The 19,436-nt window shown below is 41.7% G+C and overlaps 1 protein-coding gene across 7 annotated transcripts in view; it reads left to right on the top strand.

Annotated features, from left to right (window-relative positions):
- itpr1b (inositol 1,4,5-trisphosphate receptor, type 1b) overlaps positions 1-19,436 on the top strand; it is a 492,964-nt gene that overhangs the window by 250,645 nt on the left and 222,883 nt on the right. For 6 of the 7 annotated variants that reach the window (XM_041191125.1, XM_041191131.1, XM_041191127.1 and 3 more), the window contains 3 exons: positions 193-341; positions 1,190-1,301; positions 10,855-10,890. In XM_041191125.1, coding sequence (XP_041047059.1) covers positions 193-341; positions 1,190-1,301; positions 10,855-10,890 — 297 coding nt within the window. The remainder of the gene's footprint in view (positions 1-192; positions 342-1,189; positions 1,302-10,854; positions 10,891-19,436) is intronic. The other variant, XM_041191128.1, reaches the window with a different exon arrangement.

Genomic DNA, 19,436 nt, shown 5'->3' with positions numbered 1-19,436 from the left:
TTGCAACTGACAAGCAATTGCAGTGAATTAATAGGTAAATAGGCTCTCACTGTAAGTGAATGAAGCTTGCTAGCAATTCATGCAAGTTAACCTTTAGATGCCACCTACATTTGGGATGGTGGTGTTGGAAACATTTGTGTCTGCTTTGCTTGTGGAATTGAAAATTAAATGGGGCTGTTTGTTGAAATGCAGGATATAGTGTCGGCACTTGAAGATAGGCTCCGTCCCCTCGTTCAGGCAGAACTCTCTGTTCTCGTTGATGTCCTCCATCGGCCCGAGCTGCTTTTCCCAGAGAATACTGAGGCAAGACGCAAGTGTGAAAGTGGAGGATTTATCTGCAAGTAAGTGCTCAAATTGTCACCACCTACTTGTGCTGCTGATGGAGCATTCTCTTCTAAATTAATGTTTCACATTTAATAGGAAACATGTTTTATCAAAATAATCTCGCCCACAGAGCGCTTTTAAACAAGTATTCGTAACGGATTTTTGCTTTGCAGATTTATAGTCAGCATCTTCTCTCCAAGTGCTTTTTTTTTTAAAAAAATATACCTCAAGGCACTTTATTGGTTGAAGAGATGATGCAGAAGAGCTGAGCATTGGGGTGCAAAAAGAGCTACCCAGTGGGTGACAGCCATTGGTTGGATTCCTGCTCCATCAGTTCTCTGAGACATGTCAGGTGGTGAAAGGGCCAAGCAAAGATGGTAGCATTTTTCAACAGGAAAGAGGACAAATCAAGTGAGAGAGCCACGAGAGTCTTTGCGTATTTATCAGCATTTTCCACTCTTAGTAAGATGGACTCAAATTAACAGAAGATTTAAAAGAAGGAAAATTACACTTTTTTAAGTGAAGTGTTGAATTCTGACAATGAGGGGGTAGATATTGGTGCATCTTTTTCTGGACCACTTCTTGCTCTTCACAACTGGTGTCGATTGATAAGTAATGGCCTTTGAATCTCTAATGTATTCATATGCCCAATTAAGTTTTTGTTCATTTGTTCTTGAGTCCTGGGCAGCAATTGAAGGGCACAGCCTTGCTCTTGTTTCCCAAGAGGGTGGTGGTGGACAGTACGATCCATCCCATGCGCTCCCATAGATTAAATTTTCTGTTAACTTGGGAAGTGCATGAAAATTGAAGGTAGGCTGTGATACTACTACCATGTTGCAACTGAGGCCTCTTTCATTTGTAATAGGCTGATTAAGCACACAAAGCAACTGTTGGAAGAGAATGAAGAGAAGTTGTGTATTAAAGTTCTACAGACTCTCCGAGAGATGATGACCAAGGATCGAGGATATGGCGAGAAGGTAGCATGTGTTCCTGCTTAGCTGCTCCGATTGCCGAGAATAGTTTATTTACTTTGTGTTGACTATTGAAATTATTCTGATTTTATTTTTCTTTCCTTCAAACAACTGAAATTTAAGCTTTTGAATGGTCTTGGCATTGTGAAATGGTACTGCCAACCCATCAGATGTAAATCCTCTTCATGTTAGACAAAGTATCCATTATGTCTAAAATGTTCTGTAAAGTTTTATATAGAACACATAGAAACTATAAATAATGATTTGACTTCGCAGCTAGTTGAGCAGTTTATGAACTTCAAGGTATTCAAAAGTATTTTTCCACCTCCCTTTGTTCTCCACGTACCATGAATCATCTGAAGTCAATATATTTCCCTTCTCCATTGGTGCCTGCCTATTTCTGCATGTTTCCTTTTCAAGCCCCCGATATTCTTTCATGGACCTCACTTTGCATCCCTTCTCCTCCCACTGCCCACCTCCGCCTGCTCCTCCACCATGCTCCCACACCCCAAAAAAACAGCATTAGGCCCATCAGCGCTGGTTTATCTTTGGTGCTGGCCTGTAAAAAATGAATGATGTATACTCTTGTTGAGAAAACACTTAAAGATATACAAAATTATGAGAGGGCCTGGATGGAGTGGATGGGCAGGGTCTATTTACTTTAGCAGAGAGGTCAGTGACTCGGGGGATGCATAGAGATTAGAGGGGAGATGAGGAAAAATATTTTCACCTGGAGGATTGTGGGGATCTGGAACTCACTGCCTGAAAGGGTAATAGAGTCTGAAACACTCAACTCATTTAAAAGGTGTCTGGATATGCATCTGAAGTGCCGTAACCTTCAAGGCTACGGACCCCAAACGCTGGAAAGTGGGATTAAGCTGGGTCGCTTTTTGTTTTGATTGGCATAGACATGATGGGCTAATTGGACTCCTTTATGATTCTGTTTCAAAATACATGATAAATTTGATTTAAAACTACTTGTGTTGTGGGAAGCTATTTCTTGTTGTTGGATGTGACTTTCTTTGGATGTTGACCCTTCAGGGCATATGAGAGTTCCACTCTGTCAGCAGAAAAATATCCACAGGTAGTTAACGGGCATGGAGACCATCACTGTTAAGGAATGAGAAAGGCTGTTAACTAAGTTCAGGTGGGATTGAGACAACGCAATGAGACTGTGGCTTTCATCAGAGTTACAATGGAGAATATAATCGATCTGATCTGGGACCTGATCTAGGAACCACAACTGAAGTACAGAGAAACCTAAGAGCATGAAAGATGCCTCATGCCTGGGCCTTGACCATCACCTTGATTCATGCCAGAGTTGTCCTGGAACAAATATGTTTCAGCAGAATTCTTTTCATTTACCTGAAATAACCATTTTTGGAATTGCAATATTATAAATAAAGGGACTGAATAAAAACCAGGAAAAATCATTTTATCTGCCACCTTGGAAAAACCTTCTTTCTCCTTTGTTCTTTGATCTTAAGCTGATTTAAACTGTTAGGGAGACTGACAAGAAATTGCATAACAAAATTATAGCATGCCATGTTTCAAAGAAATACCTGAGGACTGACTACCTTGTAATCGCTCCTGCAAGAAACTGCTAAAAGTTTAGACATTGAATTTGGTGGTCACCTGGTTAGGACTTTACAGCTTTAATGGTTACTTATGCCAAGAACCAATCCATAAGGGAACACTGGCAGCAAGTAAGTGAAGTAAGAGCTAACCTGCACACGCTATCTTGTAATGTAGTGTAGTCCAGGGATAAAAGAAAATCCTTGTTACTGGAATTGAAGCAATCCCTCTCATGTTCACTAAACATTTGAATGTCCCACAAATATAACAGTTTGACATGAAATTTGGGCTGAGGTTTATTGAAAGTACAACTTGGAATATTTGAGATGAATAGCATAATTGGGTTTGCACAGAAACCAGATAAGTACTTGAGAGAGTAAAGAATCTAATGATATGTTGATGGGGCAGATGAAATAGGTTAGGAGGACGCTCATGTGGCTCTTGGACCAGTTGAGCAAAATGACCTGTTTTCTGTGCTGTAAAGCCTATGTAAATTCAAGCATGGCAGGAAATTAATACATCTGATTTCACATTTAAAGTAGAAAACTAATTTACGCTTCTTCAGACACAAAAGTAGTAAGTGCAACTTTAAGCTAGTGTCCATAACACTATAGATAATATAATGCAGAGTTCAGTGTACCTAATGTGGGCATTTATTCGGTGGTACAGCTTGATGGAAAGTACCTAAGGTCTGCTGGGGATTGATGTTTGAGACAAAAGATCACAATGCTTTCTTTCAAGGTTGGACAGGTCTGGCTGCCACCCTTTTTCTTTGGCAGCCTTCTGTATCGTGAGCCTTCGTGAGCTCTGTGTTAAGCATCGCCTAGTCTAACTCAGGAGGCCCACTCTGGCATGGCAGTCTCTGCCACATTTCCTGCTGAGGGGTGTAGGATTCACTGGCCTCTGTTTTCTCTGGGCTCTCTGCTTGGCCAGCTGAGCTATGTGTTTCACTTTGCCACTTCCAAGCTGCTTCAGAGGTCACAGTTGTGAGCAGCTGTTTCCCAGTCCGCCATCTTCATATATCACCTGCAGGTTGAAGTGGAGCTATGAGCATCCAGCATGCTGTGACTCAGTGGCTAGTTCATCATACAGAAGGGCCCAGATCTTCCAGTCTTGATAGTCAGAAACCCCATTCTCCCAGCCCCCACCAACAGAAGCACCACAGGACCCTACAGAAGTTCCAATGCAATGTGGGAATTGCCCAGGAAGTTTAAACTTCTGATGGGCATTTCCCTGCTCCCTGGGACCCACCAAAAAAAAGTCTTCGACTGAGTCAGAGTTGGAGATTTTGGACAGTCTCAACTTTTCACCTGGATAGTGCCCCAGGAAATCTTATATGCAAAAATCCTAGTCTAACTCCTGGCTGGCCCCATGAACCTGACCTCCCTCCTCGGTGCTGCACCACACCCCCCCCCCCCCCCCCCCCCCCCCCCCCCTCCCCCTCCCCACCGACCCGACCAACCCACAACAGACCTACCCATCTTGCCATGCTGCCACCCTACCCATCTTGCCATGCTGCCACCCTACCCACTTAGCTCGCTGCCACCCTACCTACTCTCCTCCTATACTAACTCATTGAAAAGTTGTTTAGATGTCCCAAAGCTTTTCAGTGTGTTAGTGAAAATTTAACAGAATGGTAGCTAGTGCCATAAAAAGGGCCTGTGGCTTATCTTTCCCTGATGATCCAGTGCTAGGAGGAAGCAGTTTGATGGAAGACCACTCTACATTTCTGAAGAAGCTGGAATTGAAAGACCTGGCCAGAAATGCAAAACTTTGTCGTGATAAAGAAAAGTAGGAAAGGAATAGCAATCCAATGGTGATTGCTGCTCCTTGGAAGATTCGTGCCATTATCTTTTGGATATATCGTCATCCATCCAATGACAGTGGCCGATCCAGTGCAGCTGGGGTCATTGTCTTAGTAATAAGTGCATGCTGATAGAATTAGCATGCCACGGGAGCTTAGAGTTGGTGAGGAGGAGCTTAGAGGTGCCAAGGATACATCTGAGACTGTGAAAGTGAAAACTGTGCAGCTTTTCCTCCTCCCTAGCATATGTTATCTATGCCTTGCTATTGTAGAGGAATACACTGAGGATGCAGGCTTTGTAGACTCATAGTTTGGTGTTCTCAGGTTGCTGTTGTTCCACATGCACACTTACTCAGCCTGGGCATAACAGCTGCGGCTTTGACTTGAGCTTTGCTGCTGCTGCGAGCTTTGTGTAACTAACATTTTCTTTTGGAGCAAGCCATATCACAAGGTGTCCTGGAGACAACCAGGATCAGGACAGTTGGCACTAGCTGGACCAGATCATCATCAGACATGATTCTTGTCACAGCATTCTCGTCACAGCATTCTCGGAACACACAGTTACCACTGCGCCAATTGCGACAAAGATCGCTATTAGGTGTGCACCAGGCTTAAGATGTATCCCATGAAGCCTTTTCATTCAAAGCAGAAAGGCTGTTTTCATATCAACGTCAGCCCTACTACTGACCCAGATGAGCACCAACTATTTGATGGGTGCTCTCTGGCATTCCCACAGTGTGCAGAAGCAAATTGAAACATATTTTGAGACACTGTTTATAATGCTGCACTGTCAGCAAATGGAAAGCAAGAGTGGAACAACGCTGGGCAGGTTTGAGGCTAACATCACTGATGGGACCTGTCATTGAAGCCAAGCATTTCACTCATTATTTATAAGAGAGATCCAAGCGAGAAGGCCCTGAAAGCACTAGTAGGAACTCACCCAAGCCACTTAGCACCTTCCAAACCCACAACTGCTACCATCTAGAAGGACGAGGGCAGCAGACACATGGGAACACCACCACCACCTGGAAGTTCCCCTCCAATCCATTCACCATCCTGACTTGGAAGTATATTGCCGTTCATTCACTGTCACTGGAACTGCCTTCCTAACAGCACTGTGGTTATACTTACACCACATGGACCGCAGTGGTTCAAGGAAGCAGCTTGCCACCACCACTATCTTCTCAAGGGCAACTAGGGATGGGCAATAAATGCTGACCTAACCAGCGAAACCCACATCCCACAAATGAATTAGGCTGTAAAACAGGGTTCCTGCTAACATGGATGCCTGGCTGGTGAGCAATCTTAAACAATATTTGTCTCCTCTCCATGTTGAAAGATAACTATAAACACTGGATAGACTAAAAGGTTTCTCATGTGCTGAGCAATTATCTTTCTGAATAATTTAAGAACATAGCGAACCAGCTGTCTCCATAAACTTGCACAAGAATTACATTCCAGGAAAGTTAAATGTGGATTCCCTCCCATACATATTGTCAGTTTTGTCATAAACTCACTGGAAACATTCAACCTCTGAGAAACAAGTAGGTGTCGTCCTTGACTGCCTTGTCTAGTATATTGAATGATTGTTGTATCTTCAGCACAGATAAAGGTTTCTTATTTCACGAAGGTTTGGTTTCTGAAGTTTGTCACCTGCTGAACAAAGATCAAGATGTTAGGAGAAAATCGAAGAACTGCTGTTACGTGATGTTCCAATCTGGTTTCTGGTGGTCTAGAATTTTGGCCTTCACTTGCTGTGTTCTGATCTGCAAAAAAAAAAATCCATCATTTTACAGCAACATTCACTCTTGCCCAGAAAGTGGCTCAGCTGAAAAACACTCCTTTGATGCCTGGACAAATAACAGATGGAAAGAAACCAGGGAAATTATTTCTGAAATTGTACAAGACACTTGGGAGGCTTCAATTAGAATCTTACTGTTGCATTGTGCAAAATTATTTTTCATAAATCTAAATGGAAGCTGATACTGTTCAAAGTATTACCCCAACTTGCTGATGGCACCAGATTCTTGTTGCTCGCTGACCAGTTTAAGAGGATTAATTGCTCTAACAAATCTGAATAAATTGGAAGTTTTTGCTGTTCCTTAGTTCTATTTAACATGAAAAAGAATATGACACCGCACATTGGTCTTGAAAACAAAAACCCAGTGAATTTGTATGCAGTTGGGAAGGATAAGACATGGCTGTGGTTATTCATCATCAACTGAATATTCAATAAAAGTGATGCCTATGTCAGAGAAGACTATTAATCATTGTGTTACATCTAAAGCATTTTAGTAAAAACAGATTATTTTAATTCTGTAACTTTTTGCTGAGACCATATTTGAAGTGGTGTGTACTATTTTGAGTACCTTGTTGCCAAACCAGACAGAAGTTATACAGATTCCTGGATTTTGGAATTCTCAATAATGCAAATGGATATAAGCTTATAGGGAGAGAGCAAAGCATTGGGAGTAGTTTTCAATTGTTCTAGCAAAGAACTAACGTGGACGTTGTAGGGCTAAGGGTTACCTCCTGTCCATTGGTTTTTGAACACTCTCATTAGAAGAGAGAATAAAATAGGCTGAGAAGGTTGATGAATTGCCAAAAAGGATGGAAAGTATGTATTTTTGATCGACTTCAAGTTAAACCTTGACTGCGGGACAAAAAAACAGATGCTGAATTAGTAAACTACAAGCATGACCAGCTTTCTCCCACAGCTTTTTTATCTGGAATAGACTTCAACCAAAATAGTTGTTGCTCTACTGACTAAATCATCTTAAAGCCAAGATTGTTACATGTCTCATTTAAAAACTAAGCGTATTGATAGGTGATCACGTACACAATCAGGATGGGAATATTGTCTTTGCACCATGACAACGCTACACTGAATAGTCACAACCTTGTTGAATTTAATTCCTGGAGTTTCATCTTTCACTTTTAGTAAAATAAATTTGAGCATCATTCCCTGTTTAAAGTTTGACTTGTGGTTGTTCACTTCCCTGAAGCGATGCTTTCAAAATGTTGGTGGCCTGTATTGTTATAAATGCAATAAGTGGTGTAATAGGTGAATAGTCATTTTGGTCATCAGTACTATTGAACAGCCTATCTTAAAATCGTTGACTATTTGAAGATCGTTGGTACCTTTGCCCTTGAGAAGAAAGATCAGGAAAATGCTTGGCTTGATAGCTGTTGGCCATTATCCGAACAGCATTGGGATGGAACGTTTCCTGTATTACTTCTGAAGATTATGCTGTCAATGGAGCCTCAGCATTCCATCATCTTACCATATTTAGCACCAGGATAACGCTGTTGCACAGAGGTTTGCTCATAGCTGAGTTGAGCCATTACGGCACAGGAGGGGAGGACATTCAGCTACAACGTGGAGAAAAACCTCAAATCTACTGAATATCTAGTCAGCTGGTTATGGCATACGGAAATAGAAGCTTGGGTTTTACTAAACCAAGCACTAAGATTGTTGCTGGCAGCTGGATGGAGATTCCATGCCAGGCCTGGAGTTATTTGAGAAGCGCTTCATTCAGGACAGGGAGCAGATTGTCACAAATTAATCCCAGCTGAATGGAGCAATCTTTGTTTCAATAAAACATTGGGAGCGGAGCAGAACCGCAATCTTTGCTGTGACTTATAACAAAATTGAAGCTAGTCAAGAGATCATGTGGCAAAGAGAAAATAATTTCACTGGTCAAATTTAAGTTTTTTATTTCGGTTTCTTCCCTTTTTGCAAAGCTGAGGATTGACCTTCCCCTCCAGTTGCCTGAATGTTTGTGGTGTTGCTAAAAATAAGGTAATGACTGTCATGTAAAGAAATTAAGAGGCAATGGGGCAATTGAGTCAGTCTTGTGGAAAGAAACAATTGTTTGTTTATTGGGGAAAATGCATAAAGAATGTATTACACTTAAATGGCAAGGGATCATATTTGTTGAATGTACTAGATGCACTTTTCTGGTCAAAAAGCATTGGAGGTGGTGCAGGAGCAATGTCTAGATTGGGGGGAAAAGATAGGAAGAAAATACATGCATTTGGATGATGCAACATCTGCAAAGACTAATACCCTCCTCCCTTCCCGTCCCTTCCTTTTTCCACTGTCTCCCCACCTGAGATAGGCTACATTGACTTTAGATCAAAATCTATGGTATGTGGAGAACTCCATTCAAAAAACCCAGACAGAGGCAGAGTTCGTGAGTCCATTTTTTGTTCCCCAGATTTTTATGTCAAACTTATTTATGAATGTTTGCCCAGATTTACATACCATAAATTGGTCCTCGAATGCTCTCTGAATCATTGGCCTAATATGGAATTTGTATTTTATGTACCTTCACAAAATGTTTTGCCTATCTTGGCCAGTTTTATCTATAGGAGAAGGGGGACCTTGGCACAGGGTCCTTTTGTACTTGCTTGGGAATTAAAGAGTGAGTAGTGTTTGTGCCATGACTTTAAATATCTATAGGCAGCAGAGGAACTCGGCAACTTTTATGCAGAACTGAAAGTAGGATTTTTCTCACTCTGATTTTTCTAGTGCTATCAAATTCTAATAAATATATATCAAATTCGACATTAATTCATGAATCAGAGCGTCTGTTGATGCTAGAATAAAACCACTATAATCTCTAAGACGTTTTAGATATTCATTGGAATTTTTCTCATCGATTATGCAAGGAATTTGTAAAGGTAAAGGGAAGGTACTCTTTATTATAATTTTGCTTTTGAGAATGGGAAGCATTGTGCTAAAACTAGTGCTGAGCATTCATGAGGTAAGCTTCTAGCTGGAAAAAATTCTCAGGTTTGATCCTCAACATTCACGACTCCTTCTCAACAATGAAATGCTGACTCTTTAGCAAACTCCTCATCAAAGATCATTTGCAAAATAAATGACTTGAAACAACGCTTCTTTTCACGCAATGTCTGAAGAGAAAAGCAAGTGGAAGTTGAAGGGAGTAGTGGCACCACCCTTAACATCAATATTACAAACCCACCATGAAGGTTGACCTGTGGGGACGTATGACACAAAGTGCTTGAACTAATGCTTTTGTTTTTGCACTGAAGGTCTGGAGACAAACTACAGGTAAAATGAAGAGAGTAGTGTCACCTTCATGTGAATTTTAATGTGGACTCTGGATGAAGTAAGAAAAACCTAGCTCCACTAGGGGGCAGATTTAGAGCAGACTGATGAAGGCTACACAAAATAGAGTAGCACTGTACAAACATACATTCTTATGCATCCAGTGACATGTAGCATTAGTATTTTGTTGTTCAGTGGAGCATTATATCAAAGTATACATTAGGCTATCAATCTAAAAGCACGTGGTTTTAAAGTCTGAGCAAACTTTGTGCAGCTTCCAATATAAGCAAAGGACAATAAAGTGTGCATTAACCTCTTTTGAAGTGACTCTTGAATTTCTCACTGGCAAGTACTAAAGCCCTGTCTAGTTTTTCAATCTGAACAAGGTCCAAGAGCAGTAATTTTGGTGAGGCCAATTGAGTAGCAGTCATTTTACAATTGAGGTTAAAGCCTTTCCAATTTAACTTTTTTAGGATAAACATTTTGAAACAAACTGCTTTGAACTTATTATGACAAATACCTTTCTGTAAAATGTGACTATTAGTATTCAACACTGTGGTTGATGATTTTGGGAGGAGTGTTTTTGGGGGAGTTATCAAATGACTTGAGCCACATTCATTTGCTCACTTCCCTAACTACAGCACAAAATAGCTGGCAAGATTTGGAAAAAAACATACACTCTTGCATCACAGCCACCCGACATTATGTGGGATTGATGATGTGTGATTCCAGTTAACCAAGAGAGTGGGTTGTGTCTTGGGTCAAGTTTAATTCCATCTCATATCATTGCCTCAAACAACGAGTCTTTGCCAGCGCTGGTGATGGTGCAGTTTAGAGCTCCTGACATGGTTTTACCTTTAAGAATTTACATTTTGACTCAAACAAGTGTCCCCTAGTTGAGTCATTGCATATTGGTCTGTGTTCTCCTGAATGTTGTGAAAACAGAAGATGGTTTTTACTGAAATTCTCTTGCTCTCCTGTTCACTAAGCTTTGACTAAACTTGATCTAACCTTCATTTTAAGTAAAAAAAACTGCATTGACCTGTGTACTAATGATTCTCACTCTCAACTTCCTTCTTTGTTTTCTCTCCTCTTTTTGACAGCTCATTGCATTTGACGATGAATTGGATGTGGCAGAGGTTGACCATTTTTATTTACACTTGTTACTCCATTGCTTTTTGCTCTATTATTGCTGCCGTAGTGCTTCTGCATAATGTTTGATCATCCTTTTATAATGTTCTATTGCCATAGCAGGTGCCTCCCTCTGATAGTTATTGGTTCATCAAATCACTTGGAGTGAAGTGCCCCTTTCAGGGCAGAACCACATCTAGCAGGTTTCCATCAGTTCTTCATTACAACATGTTGTTAGGTCAGGGTATATGCAGTGAAGGCAGGTGAATAGATTTGAGGTGCAGATCAGCCATGATCTAATTGATTAGCAGAGCAGATTTCAGGGCTGAATGGCCTACTCCAGTTCCTTGATGCAAGTGCTGTCAGTTGTTAAATTTTTGAGGATTTGATGATAAGGAGCCCCCTAAATTGAAAGTCAAGCTGCAAATGTAAAGTGTCCAGCCCTGCTGAAATTGTTTATTTTTTTTAAAATTGAAAGCTAATAAAGAACTCCAGTATATTTGGGGGGGTATCCACTTAGGATATTTACGACCACACCGTAATGTGCTGAACCATTTATGAACTAAGAATCTGCATATTAATGGTAATATGGTACCCATCAAATGATGCCATATTTTGTTTTTGGTCAATTAGTTTTGGGTTTAAGGCTTGAACTTATGCCATCGTGGCCCTCCATATCCGCAATGGTAAAACGGTTGAGTATTTTGAGCTCCACTGCATTGAATGCTGCAATCTCATCCTGCAGCTCCAATGGCATTCATGAATCTGGCCAAGCTTCTATGATGTCAAATGAACCTCTTGCTTGAGATACAACTTTGCTTGTTATACACTATCTGTTCCTCTGTGCTCGTTCTCCATAAATATGGATGAATCAGTTTTAAAATCTCCCAAGAGTTGCTTCTTGGGAGAAGCCAGACAGTTCCAGCTTAGTGTTGCTATGGTGACACCTAATGAGAGTTTACCCATGCAAGTGTCACGGCAGCGTAATATTAAATCACTGTGTGAAGCGCTTTGAATTGATGACGTGATAAGTACATAAAAGAGAAGATTTATTTATTTCATAAGTATGCAGGGTTTAGATTTTTTTCTGGGGAATGGGATGTTGCGCTATTTTGTGGTCAGTCCTTTCTGCATTAAAAATCGGGCTTTCCCATTTAAATTCTTATGTATATATTTTTAATTGAAAGAAATGTTATCTTTATTTTCCCTTGATTTCCCTGACTAGGTAGCTTTCTTGCACTGAAACCGTTATTCAGTTTGCATCCCCTGTATATAAAAATGTCTTAAAGTGGCATTGATTGGTAGATGCTTCCTTTGTTTGGAATAGACCAACCCAGTCAGTGCTCCAAGCTCCCCCCACTCTTGCTTTGTAATTGGCCTATTCGGTTATGGTTACAGGCTGCTCAATTTTTAAGAGTCCTCAGTCAGTGCTTGAGACTTCCCATGTTTGAGAAGCAGGCTGCCACTTCACTAACACCCCAAACAAATGTATACCACACACTTTTTTATGTTTTTAAAAAGAAATCCAATTGTAAAAATATAAGTTAGGAGGTAGGGGTTGCGAGGGTTGAGTTACAGTATTTAAAAAACCTGAAGTAAATGCCATGTTAACAATGTACTTGAATAAAACCACCAATTTCTCAGTTGAACCTTGGGCTAGGTCAATTTGAAAAGTTGGCCAGGAATTATATATTCCAGGAGCAAATCTGTGCAGCTAGTATCTAATGGCTTGGGCAAAGATGAAAAGAAGTATTGGGTCGATATTAATCTCCTAGATGAGACATGTTTAATGAGATATAAAATGAATTGACAGTCCTAAATGAAGGAGGTGGTTCTTGATGCAGACACTGCCTGTAAGTGCAGCTGAAGTCTGTATGCTGGGTTTATCATTATCCTCAGGAAACAAGGTGATCAAGCTGAGAGACTGGAAATTTTGCTCCGTGTCTCTATTTCAGTAACTGTGAACCATGGCTTTGGGCAGATTATGTAGTGGAATGTGTGTTGGCACTAGTTCGGCCTCTAACAGTTGTAGAAGGGAAATAAAGTCCTCCAAGTGTCTCTTTTTTGTGTCTTGTTTGCAACTGAGAAGGCTGTTGTACTTGAATCAAAGGCAGAAATTTGAACCAGCGGGTGCAGATTAGGGTACCGAAATCACAAGCACAAGATCACACCAAACAATATTCCCCCCCACTCCCACCGCTACTGCATTCAAATCACAAGTAGGCCACTGCCTGCATTGCAAAGCATTTACAGCTGTTGCAGCTGATTCACATTATATCCCCAGGTTGTTGAAAGCTTTCTCTCTCCTGAAGGGGGAAAACGAATGGAGGGTGATGTAACTGCTGAAGGTTGTCCTACTTTCCGCCCATGCTAACTGCACGATTCTTGGGCTGCTGCCAGCATTTGTCATGCAGTTACATAAGCTCAGCTTGTTTCCTGGAATTCTGGCCTCTCAGCTGATGTGTGACCTTCAGCAGTAATTGCCAGTGGATGTGGGTGAGGGGGTGGATGATGGCGTGGAGAAAGCAGAGCTTTCTTTTCTGTGATGCATTGGCAATGCAGTGTGGGCTGGTCTGAGAAGCACAGTGAGGTGGGAAGTTTAGGTTGTCGGATATGTAAGCAAAGGTACTTTTTAATGAATGCAGTACCAACATTGAGGCTAAGTAGTTTTTTAAAATATATTTCACTTAGTGAGCAATGGAGCAATTGTTTTCCTGAGAGTGGGTGTTTCCTTGAGCTCCTTTGCAGTTGAATCCTATCCTGTGGTGCTAATTGTTTGAGCCACAGTCTGGTCAGGGAATTACAGTTTTTCTGCATGACAGTCATCAGTGCATCTCCGTGAGAACAGGAATTGTGCTTCTGAGCAAAGCAAAAGTTCACCTGCCATTATAGAATTGTTTTGTTCTCCCCTTCGCCCTGATCCAGAAAACTCCATTGCTGATGTTCTGTGTATAACGGTGATAGAGATCAGCATTTCATTTTGACCCAGTAACATAGTTAGTTGCATTCCGAGTTTCCTTTTTGTTTTAAGATTTAAAATCATGAAAAGTTGACAATTGCCACTGAATCTTGAATGTTACCAGCTAGATGTAACTCTGGTTGCTTTAGTCTCTGGGAAGTGAACAAATTAAATAAGCGTCTTTGAGAGGGAAAGGAAAGCTGAATGACTTTCATGGTGGAAAAAACCCAAACTTTTTCCCCCCCCCCCCAGTTCTTCCAACTTGCATGTGGTTTTACTCCCCACCTTGAAGCTGGTGATTGAATACTAGTGTTGCCAACTCTCTTAGAATGTGTTCCTGGAGATCACATGATCTCCAATCAGGTCTCCAATCACCATGCCTCCACACTTCCATCATTGGTTGCTCAGCATATGTATCCTTGCAGCCGTCCCATGCCAGTTGGTGAGCACAACAGACATGGTAACCTGATTGGCTTTTTTGTTCATTCATGGGATGTGGGTGTCACTGGCGAGGCCAGCATTTATTACCCATCCCTAATTGCCCTTGAGAAGGTGATAGCTGCTGCCTTGAACCACTACAGTCCATGTGGTGTAAGTACACCCACAGTGCTGTTAGGAAGGGAGTTCCAGGATTTTGACCCAGTGACAGTGAAGGAAAAGAGATATATTTCCAAGCCAGGATGGTGAGTGGCTTGGAGGGGAACTTCCAGGGGTGGTGTTCCCATCTATCTGCTGCCCTTGACCACACGGCCCATCGAGCTGCTCCAGCATTCAATACAATCATGGCTGATCTCGGACTTCAACTCCATTTTCCCACCCGCTCCCCATATTCCTTACTTCCCCAAAAAACTACCTATCCCATCCCTAAGTGTATTCGACAATGGCACATCCACAACCCTCTGGGGTAGAGCATTCCAAAGAATCACAACCATTTGAGTGAAGAAATTTCTCCTCATCTCAGTCCTGAATGGTTTTTCCCAAGTCCTTGCTCATCATTGATGAGCTGGGAGAGCCAATGCTACAGGGTTGGAGCTGGAGGGAGGGGAAGCGGAAGGTTGGGGTGGTGGGGGGGTGCAGGTGTGGTTGTTCTTGCAGCCAAGTTTGACTGTTGGGGTTGTTCTCCTTTGTTGCTTGAAGCGACATGTGCACACCTAGTAGAAATTGTTTGGTGGGGTACTTGGGCGGAGTTTTGGATGGATATACATAACCATAAATTGGCAAGGTGAATCATGGAGCCTGGATGAGGTTTTCTTGAAATAAGCTTCCTGATAATGGGACAGGTAGGCCTGGAGTGTTCTTCATTTAACCCCAGCTGAATGCTTCAGAAACAATGGTAAATATATTTTAAAAGACTGAGCAGACAAATAAGTGATACTTCTGTAGACAACAAAAAACAAATGGCAAGCAAGCAAGAAAGAAATGGAACTTTTAGCCCATTATCACTTACTCAGGACAGCCCAAAGTAATTCATGATCAGTATATTACTTTACAGGCAAAGTCAAGAATTTTGAAAGCATATGTAACAGTGAACTTGTGCTCAGCAATTTACCACAAAGAGCCACAACAAAAACTTGCCTTTATATAGTGCCTTTAAAATGGTCCAAGGTGCTTCACAACATTATCAAACAAAATTTGACATTGAACCATGTAAGGAGATATTATGACATGTGACTCAAAGCTTGGTCAAATAGGGTACGTTTTAAGGAGCTTCTTAAAGGAGGCAAGAGCGATAATGAGATTTAGGGATGGAATTCCAGAGCTTAGGGCCCTAGGCACTTGAAGGCTCAGCCACCAATGGTGAAGTGATTAAAATTGGAAGTCCAGAATTGGAGGAGCGCAAAGATCACAAGTTTGTAGAACCAGAGGAGGTTACAGAGATGGGGACGGAGTGAGGCTATGAAACGATTTGAAAACGAGGATGAGTTAAATTTAAAATTGAGGTGATGCTGGCTTGGGAGCCAATATAGGTCAGTGAGTGGGCATTTATGTCTTTTTCTGGTGGTATTGGTTGGGGGAAGAATATTAGACATTCGGTTTCTCTTCCTCTAGTCTCATGGAGCCTGTTTGAACAGGCAGAGGATGCCTCAGTTTAATGGCCCAACCTGAAAGGCAACCCTGACAGGTTAGCACTCCTTCAGTCCTGCACTGAAATGCGAGCCTGGGTTATGTGCTGAAGCCTGGAATGAAGGTCGCCCAATCACCATCTGACTCAGTCAAAAGTGCAACAAACTGAACCAATTTGACTTTACTCAAAACAATACATACACCTCTCCAATACCAGTTTGTCACCTGGTATTTTCACTGTTGTGCCTGTATTATCTGTAGTACTCTCACCTCTGAATCAGAAGGGGCTGTGGGTTCAAGTCCCACTCCAGGGATTTAAGTGTACAACCTTGGCTGACTGAGGGAATGTTGCACTGTTTGAGATGCAGTAGTCAGATTAGATGTTAAACAGAGGCCCTATCTGTCCCCTCAGCTAGACGCAAAAGATCCCATGACACCATTTGAATAAGAACATGGTAGTTTTTCTGTGAAACAAAAATAAAAATACCTGGAAAAAACCTCAGCAGGTCTGGCAGCATCTGTGGAGAGGAACACAGTTAACGTTTCGAGTCTGTATGACTCTTCAACAGAACTAAGGAAAAGTAGAAAAGAGGTGAAATATAAGCTGGTTTAAGGGGAGTGGGACAAATAGAGCTGGATAGACAACCAGTGATAGGTGGAGACAGCCAAAAGATGTCATAGACAAAACCTCTTTGTCCTTTTGTCTAAGGACAAAGAGGTTTTGTCTATGACATCTTTTGGCTATCTCCACCTATCACTGGCCCTCTATCTAGCTCTACTTGTGTCCCCCCCCCCCACCTTAAATCAGCTTATATTTCACCTCACTTCTATTTTTCCTTAGTTCTGTTGAAGAGTCATACGGACTCGAAACGTTAACTGTGTTCCTCTCCGCAGATGCTGTTAGACCTGCTGAGTTTTTCCAGGTATTTTTTATTTTGGATTTCCAGCATCTGCAGTTTTTTGCTTTTATCGTAGTTTTTCTGTGTCCCGGCCAATATTTATCCCTCAACAAATTTCACTAAAACAGATTAACTAGTCAGGATCTCATTATGTTGCTGTGCGCAAAATAGTTGGTGCATTTTCCACAGTACAACAGTGGCTATACTTCAAAAGTATTTCTTTGGCTGTCAAGTGCTTTGGGACGTCCCGAGGTTGTGCTATAAAAATGCAAGCTCTCTCTTTAAGCTGCAGTTCATCTCCTTTATCAGGAGCCCCATTAGAGGCGAACCTATAGTGGAAAGGACTCAACTTCATTGCTGTCTCGGCACTAAAATCCTCCTGAAGTAATATTTTGCCTGATTCTTTTGACTGAAAGGTAATTACATTTCTGCAGCTTTCTCCGGTTGCGAAATCCATCCTGCAAAATAAATACAGCACTGGCACCAAGGCAAAAGGTGTAATTACTGAACCTCTTTGAAAGGATGGAGTGTGAGAATCCTTAATGCAACATAGAGGTGCTTTCCTAGTGAATGATTGGATTGTATTCTGCACAGAGGGCATTGAACTCTGCGGAATGCCTTGTTTGTTGGTCAGTAACATAGTGAAATACTGATCGACAAGAGTGAGTCTAAACAGGATGTGTGTTTGGTAGTGGGATGTTTGCCACTGGAAGAAAAATTGGCTCTTTGTTTCACCTGTGTCAAAACTGACTACACGTCGGAGCTATCCGGCAGTTTAAGCTTTGAGAACATGGCTTGAGGTGGGGTGAGGGTCAGTGTTTTCAATATTTGGGAGTGTCCACCAATCTAGGTCACTGGGTGAGTTTAATCCTTTCTCAGCCTAGACAGCAAAAGGAATTATGCTCTCCTGGAGAGCGGCATAGACACATTGGCCAAATTACCTCGGTCTAGGGTCTAGGATTCTATTCCCTGAAAGGAGAAAACAGGACTCCCATTTTTATGGTGCCTTTTATGACCTCAGGATATCCCAAACTGCTTTACAGCTTCTTTCTGAAGTATTGTCGTTGCTGTAGTAGGAGAAATAGAGCAGCCGATTTGAGCACAGTAGCTCCCACAATTGGCAATGTGATAATAGCCAGATAATCTGTGTTAGGTACTAATTGAGGAATAAACAATGCTCGGAACATAAGGGAGAACTCCCCTTCTCTTCCTAATAAGGACCTTTTAAGTCCACCCAAGAGTGCAGAAGTTGTATTTAATGTCTCACCTGAAAGAGGATACCTCCAACAGCGGTGCACCCCCTGAGTACTGCACTCAGCCTACATTATATGTTCAAGTCTCTGGATTGGAACTTGAACCCTCAACTATATAATTCTGGCGAGAGGGTTACCACTGCAATACTGCTGACATACCTGCATTGTGACCCCATTTTGGGAGGAAGACAGTTTTCGAAAGAAAGCATCAGATTTTGGTGACAGGGATTTGGGAGTCAGGAACGTTCAAGACCCCACAAACTTGCCTCTATTGAGGAGGCCCCAGTCCGCCATGTTTTTGTTCGCGGGTGGCGGGGCGAGATGGACTTGGGCCTGGTGCCCTCAAAGGTAGGTCTGAGGCCGGCAACAAGAAGGCCTGTCTTCATTTCCTTAGTCATCAGCTCAGTTATAATTATGAATGTTAGACTCTCACTCCTCTCTCCCTCATGACCCCCATACCCTTCATGCCCCCAATGCCTCCCAGTGTCCATTATCTACAGAACCAATAAGCTATTAATGAGCTTGATAAGCCTTTGAAATTCTCCAGAAACTGACAACATAAGCAGAGACTTGGAAAAGATACCTTTTAAGAGGTTGCAAGCTGAGCAATATTTTTCAAAGTGTGAATCAACTACAATCATTCATAGTATCAATGTCAGAAGATTTCATCCACTTCAGAGCTTTTAATCTTGTGTAAATGTTCATAAAGGCATTGAGTAACCACATCAAGGAAAGAACTTATTACAAGGTAGTAGCAATGTCAATCAAACAAAGCTTGCAGTCTGCTCTGAAGCTGTATCAACATTGCCTGCTGAGCTAAGTGCATTAGTTAGCCTTGGAGTTCAGCCAAATATTCATCATGAGGCCACCTGTACAAACAGATACCAAGTCATCAGTTCAGCTTGCTATTGTTGATACAATTAGCTCAGCATGCAATGTTAACACAGCTGTAGAGCGGAGTGTAAGTTTTTTTGATTGACATCTCTATTACCTTGTAATAAGTTATTACCTTGTATTTTGTTGTAGTTTTTCAATACCTGTGTATTTATTTACATTTTTAAAAATATTAATTCATGGGATGTGGGCATAGCTGGCCGGGCCAGCATTTATTGCCCATCTCTAAATGCCTTTGAGAAAGTGGTGATGAGCTGCTGCCTTGAACTGCTACAGTCCATGTGATGTCGGCACACCCACAGTGGTGTTAGGGAGGGAGTTCCAGGATTTTGACCCAATGATATATTTCCATATCTAGATGGTGAGTGGCTTAGAGGGGAGCTTCCAGGTAGTGGTATTCACATGTGTTTGCTGCCCTTGTCCTTCTAGGTGATAGTGGTTATGGGTTTCGAAGGTGCTGCCAAAAGAGCCTTGGCGAGTTCCTG

This window comes from Carcharodon carcharias, chromosome 7 (assembly GCF_017639515.1).
Source record: "Carcharodon carcharias isolate sCarCar2 chromosome 7, sCarCar2.pri, whole genome shotgun sequence".
Taxonomy (NCBI): Eukaryota; Metazoa; Chordata; class Chondrichthyes; order Lamniformes; family Lamnidae; genus Carcharodon; species Carcharodon carcharias.
The sequence above is the reverse complement of the archived record's forward strand: the minus strand, read 5'-3'. Positions and strand labels throughout refer to the sequence as shown.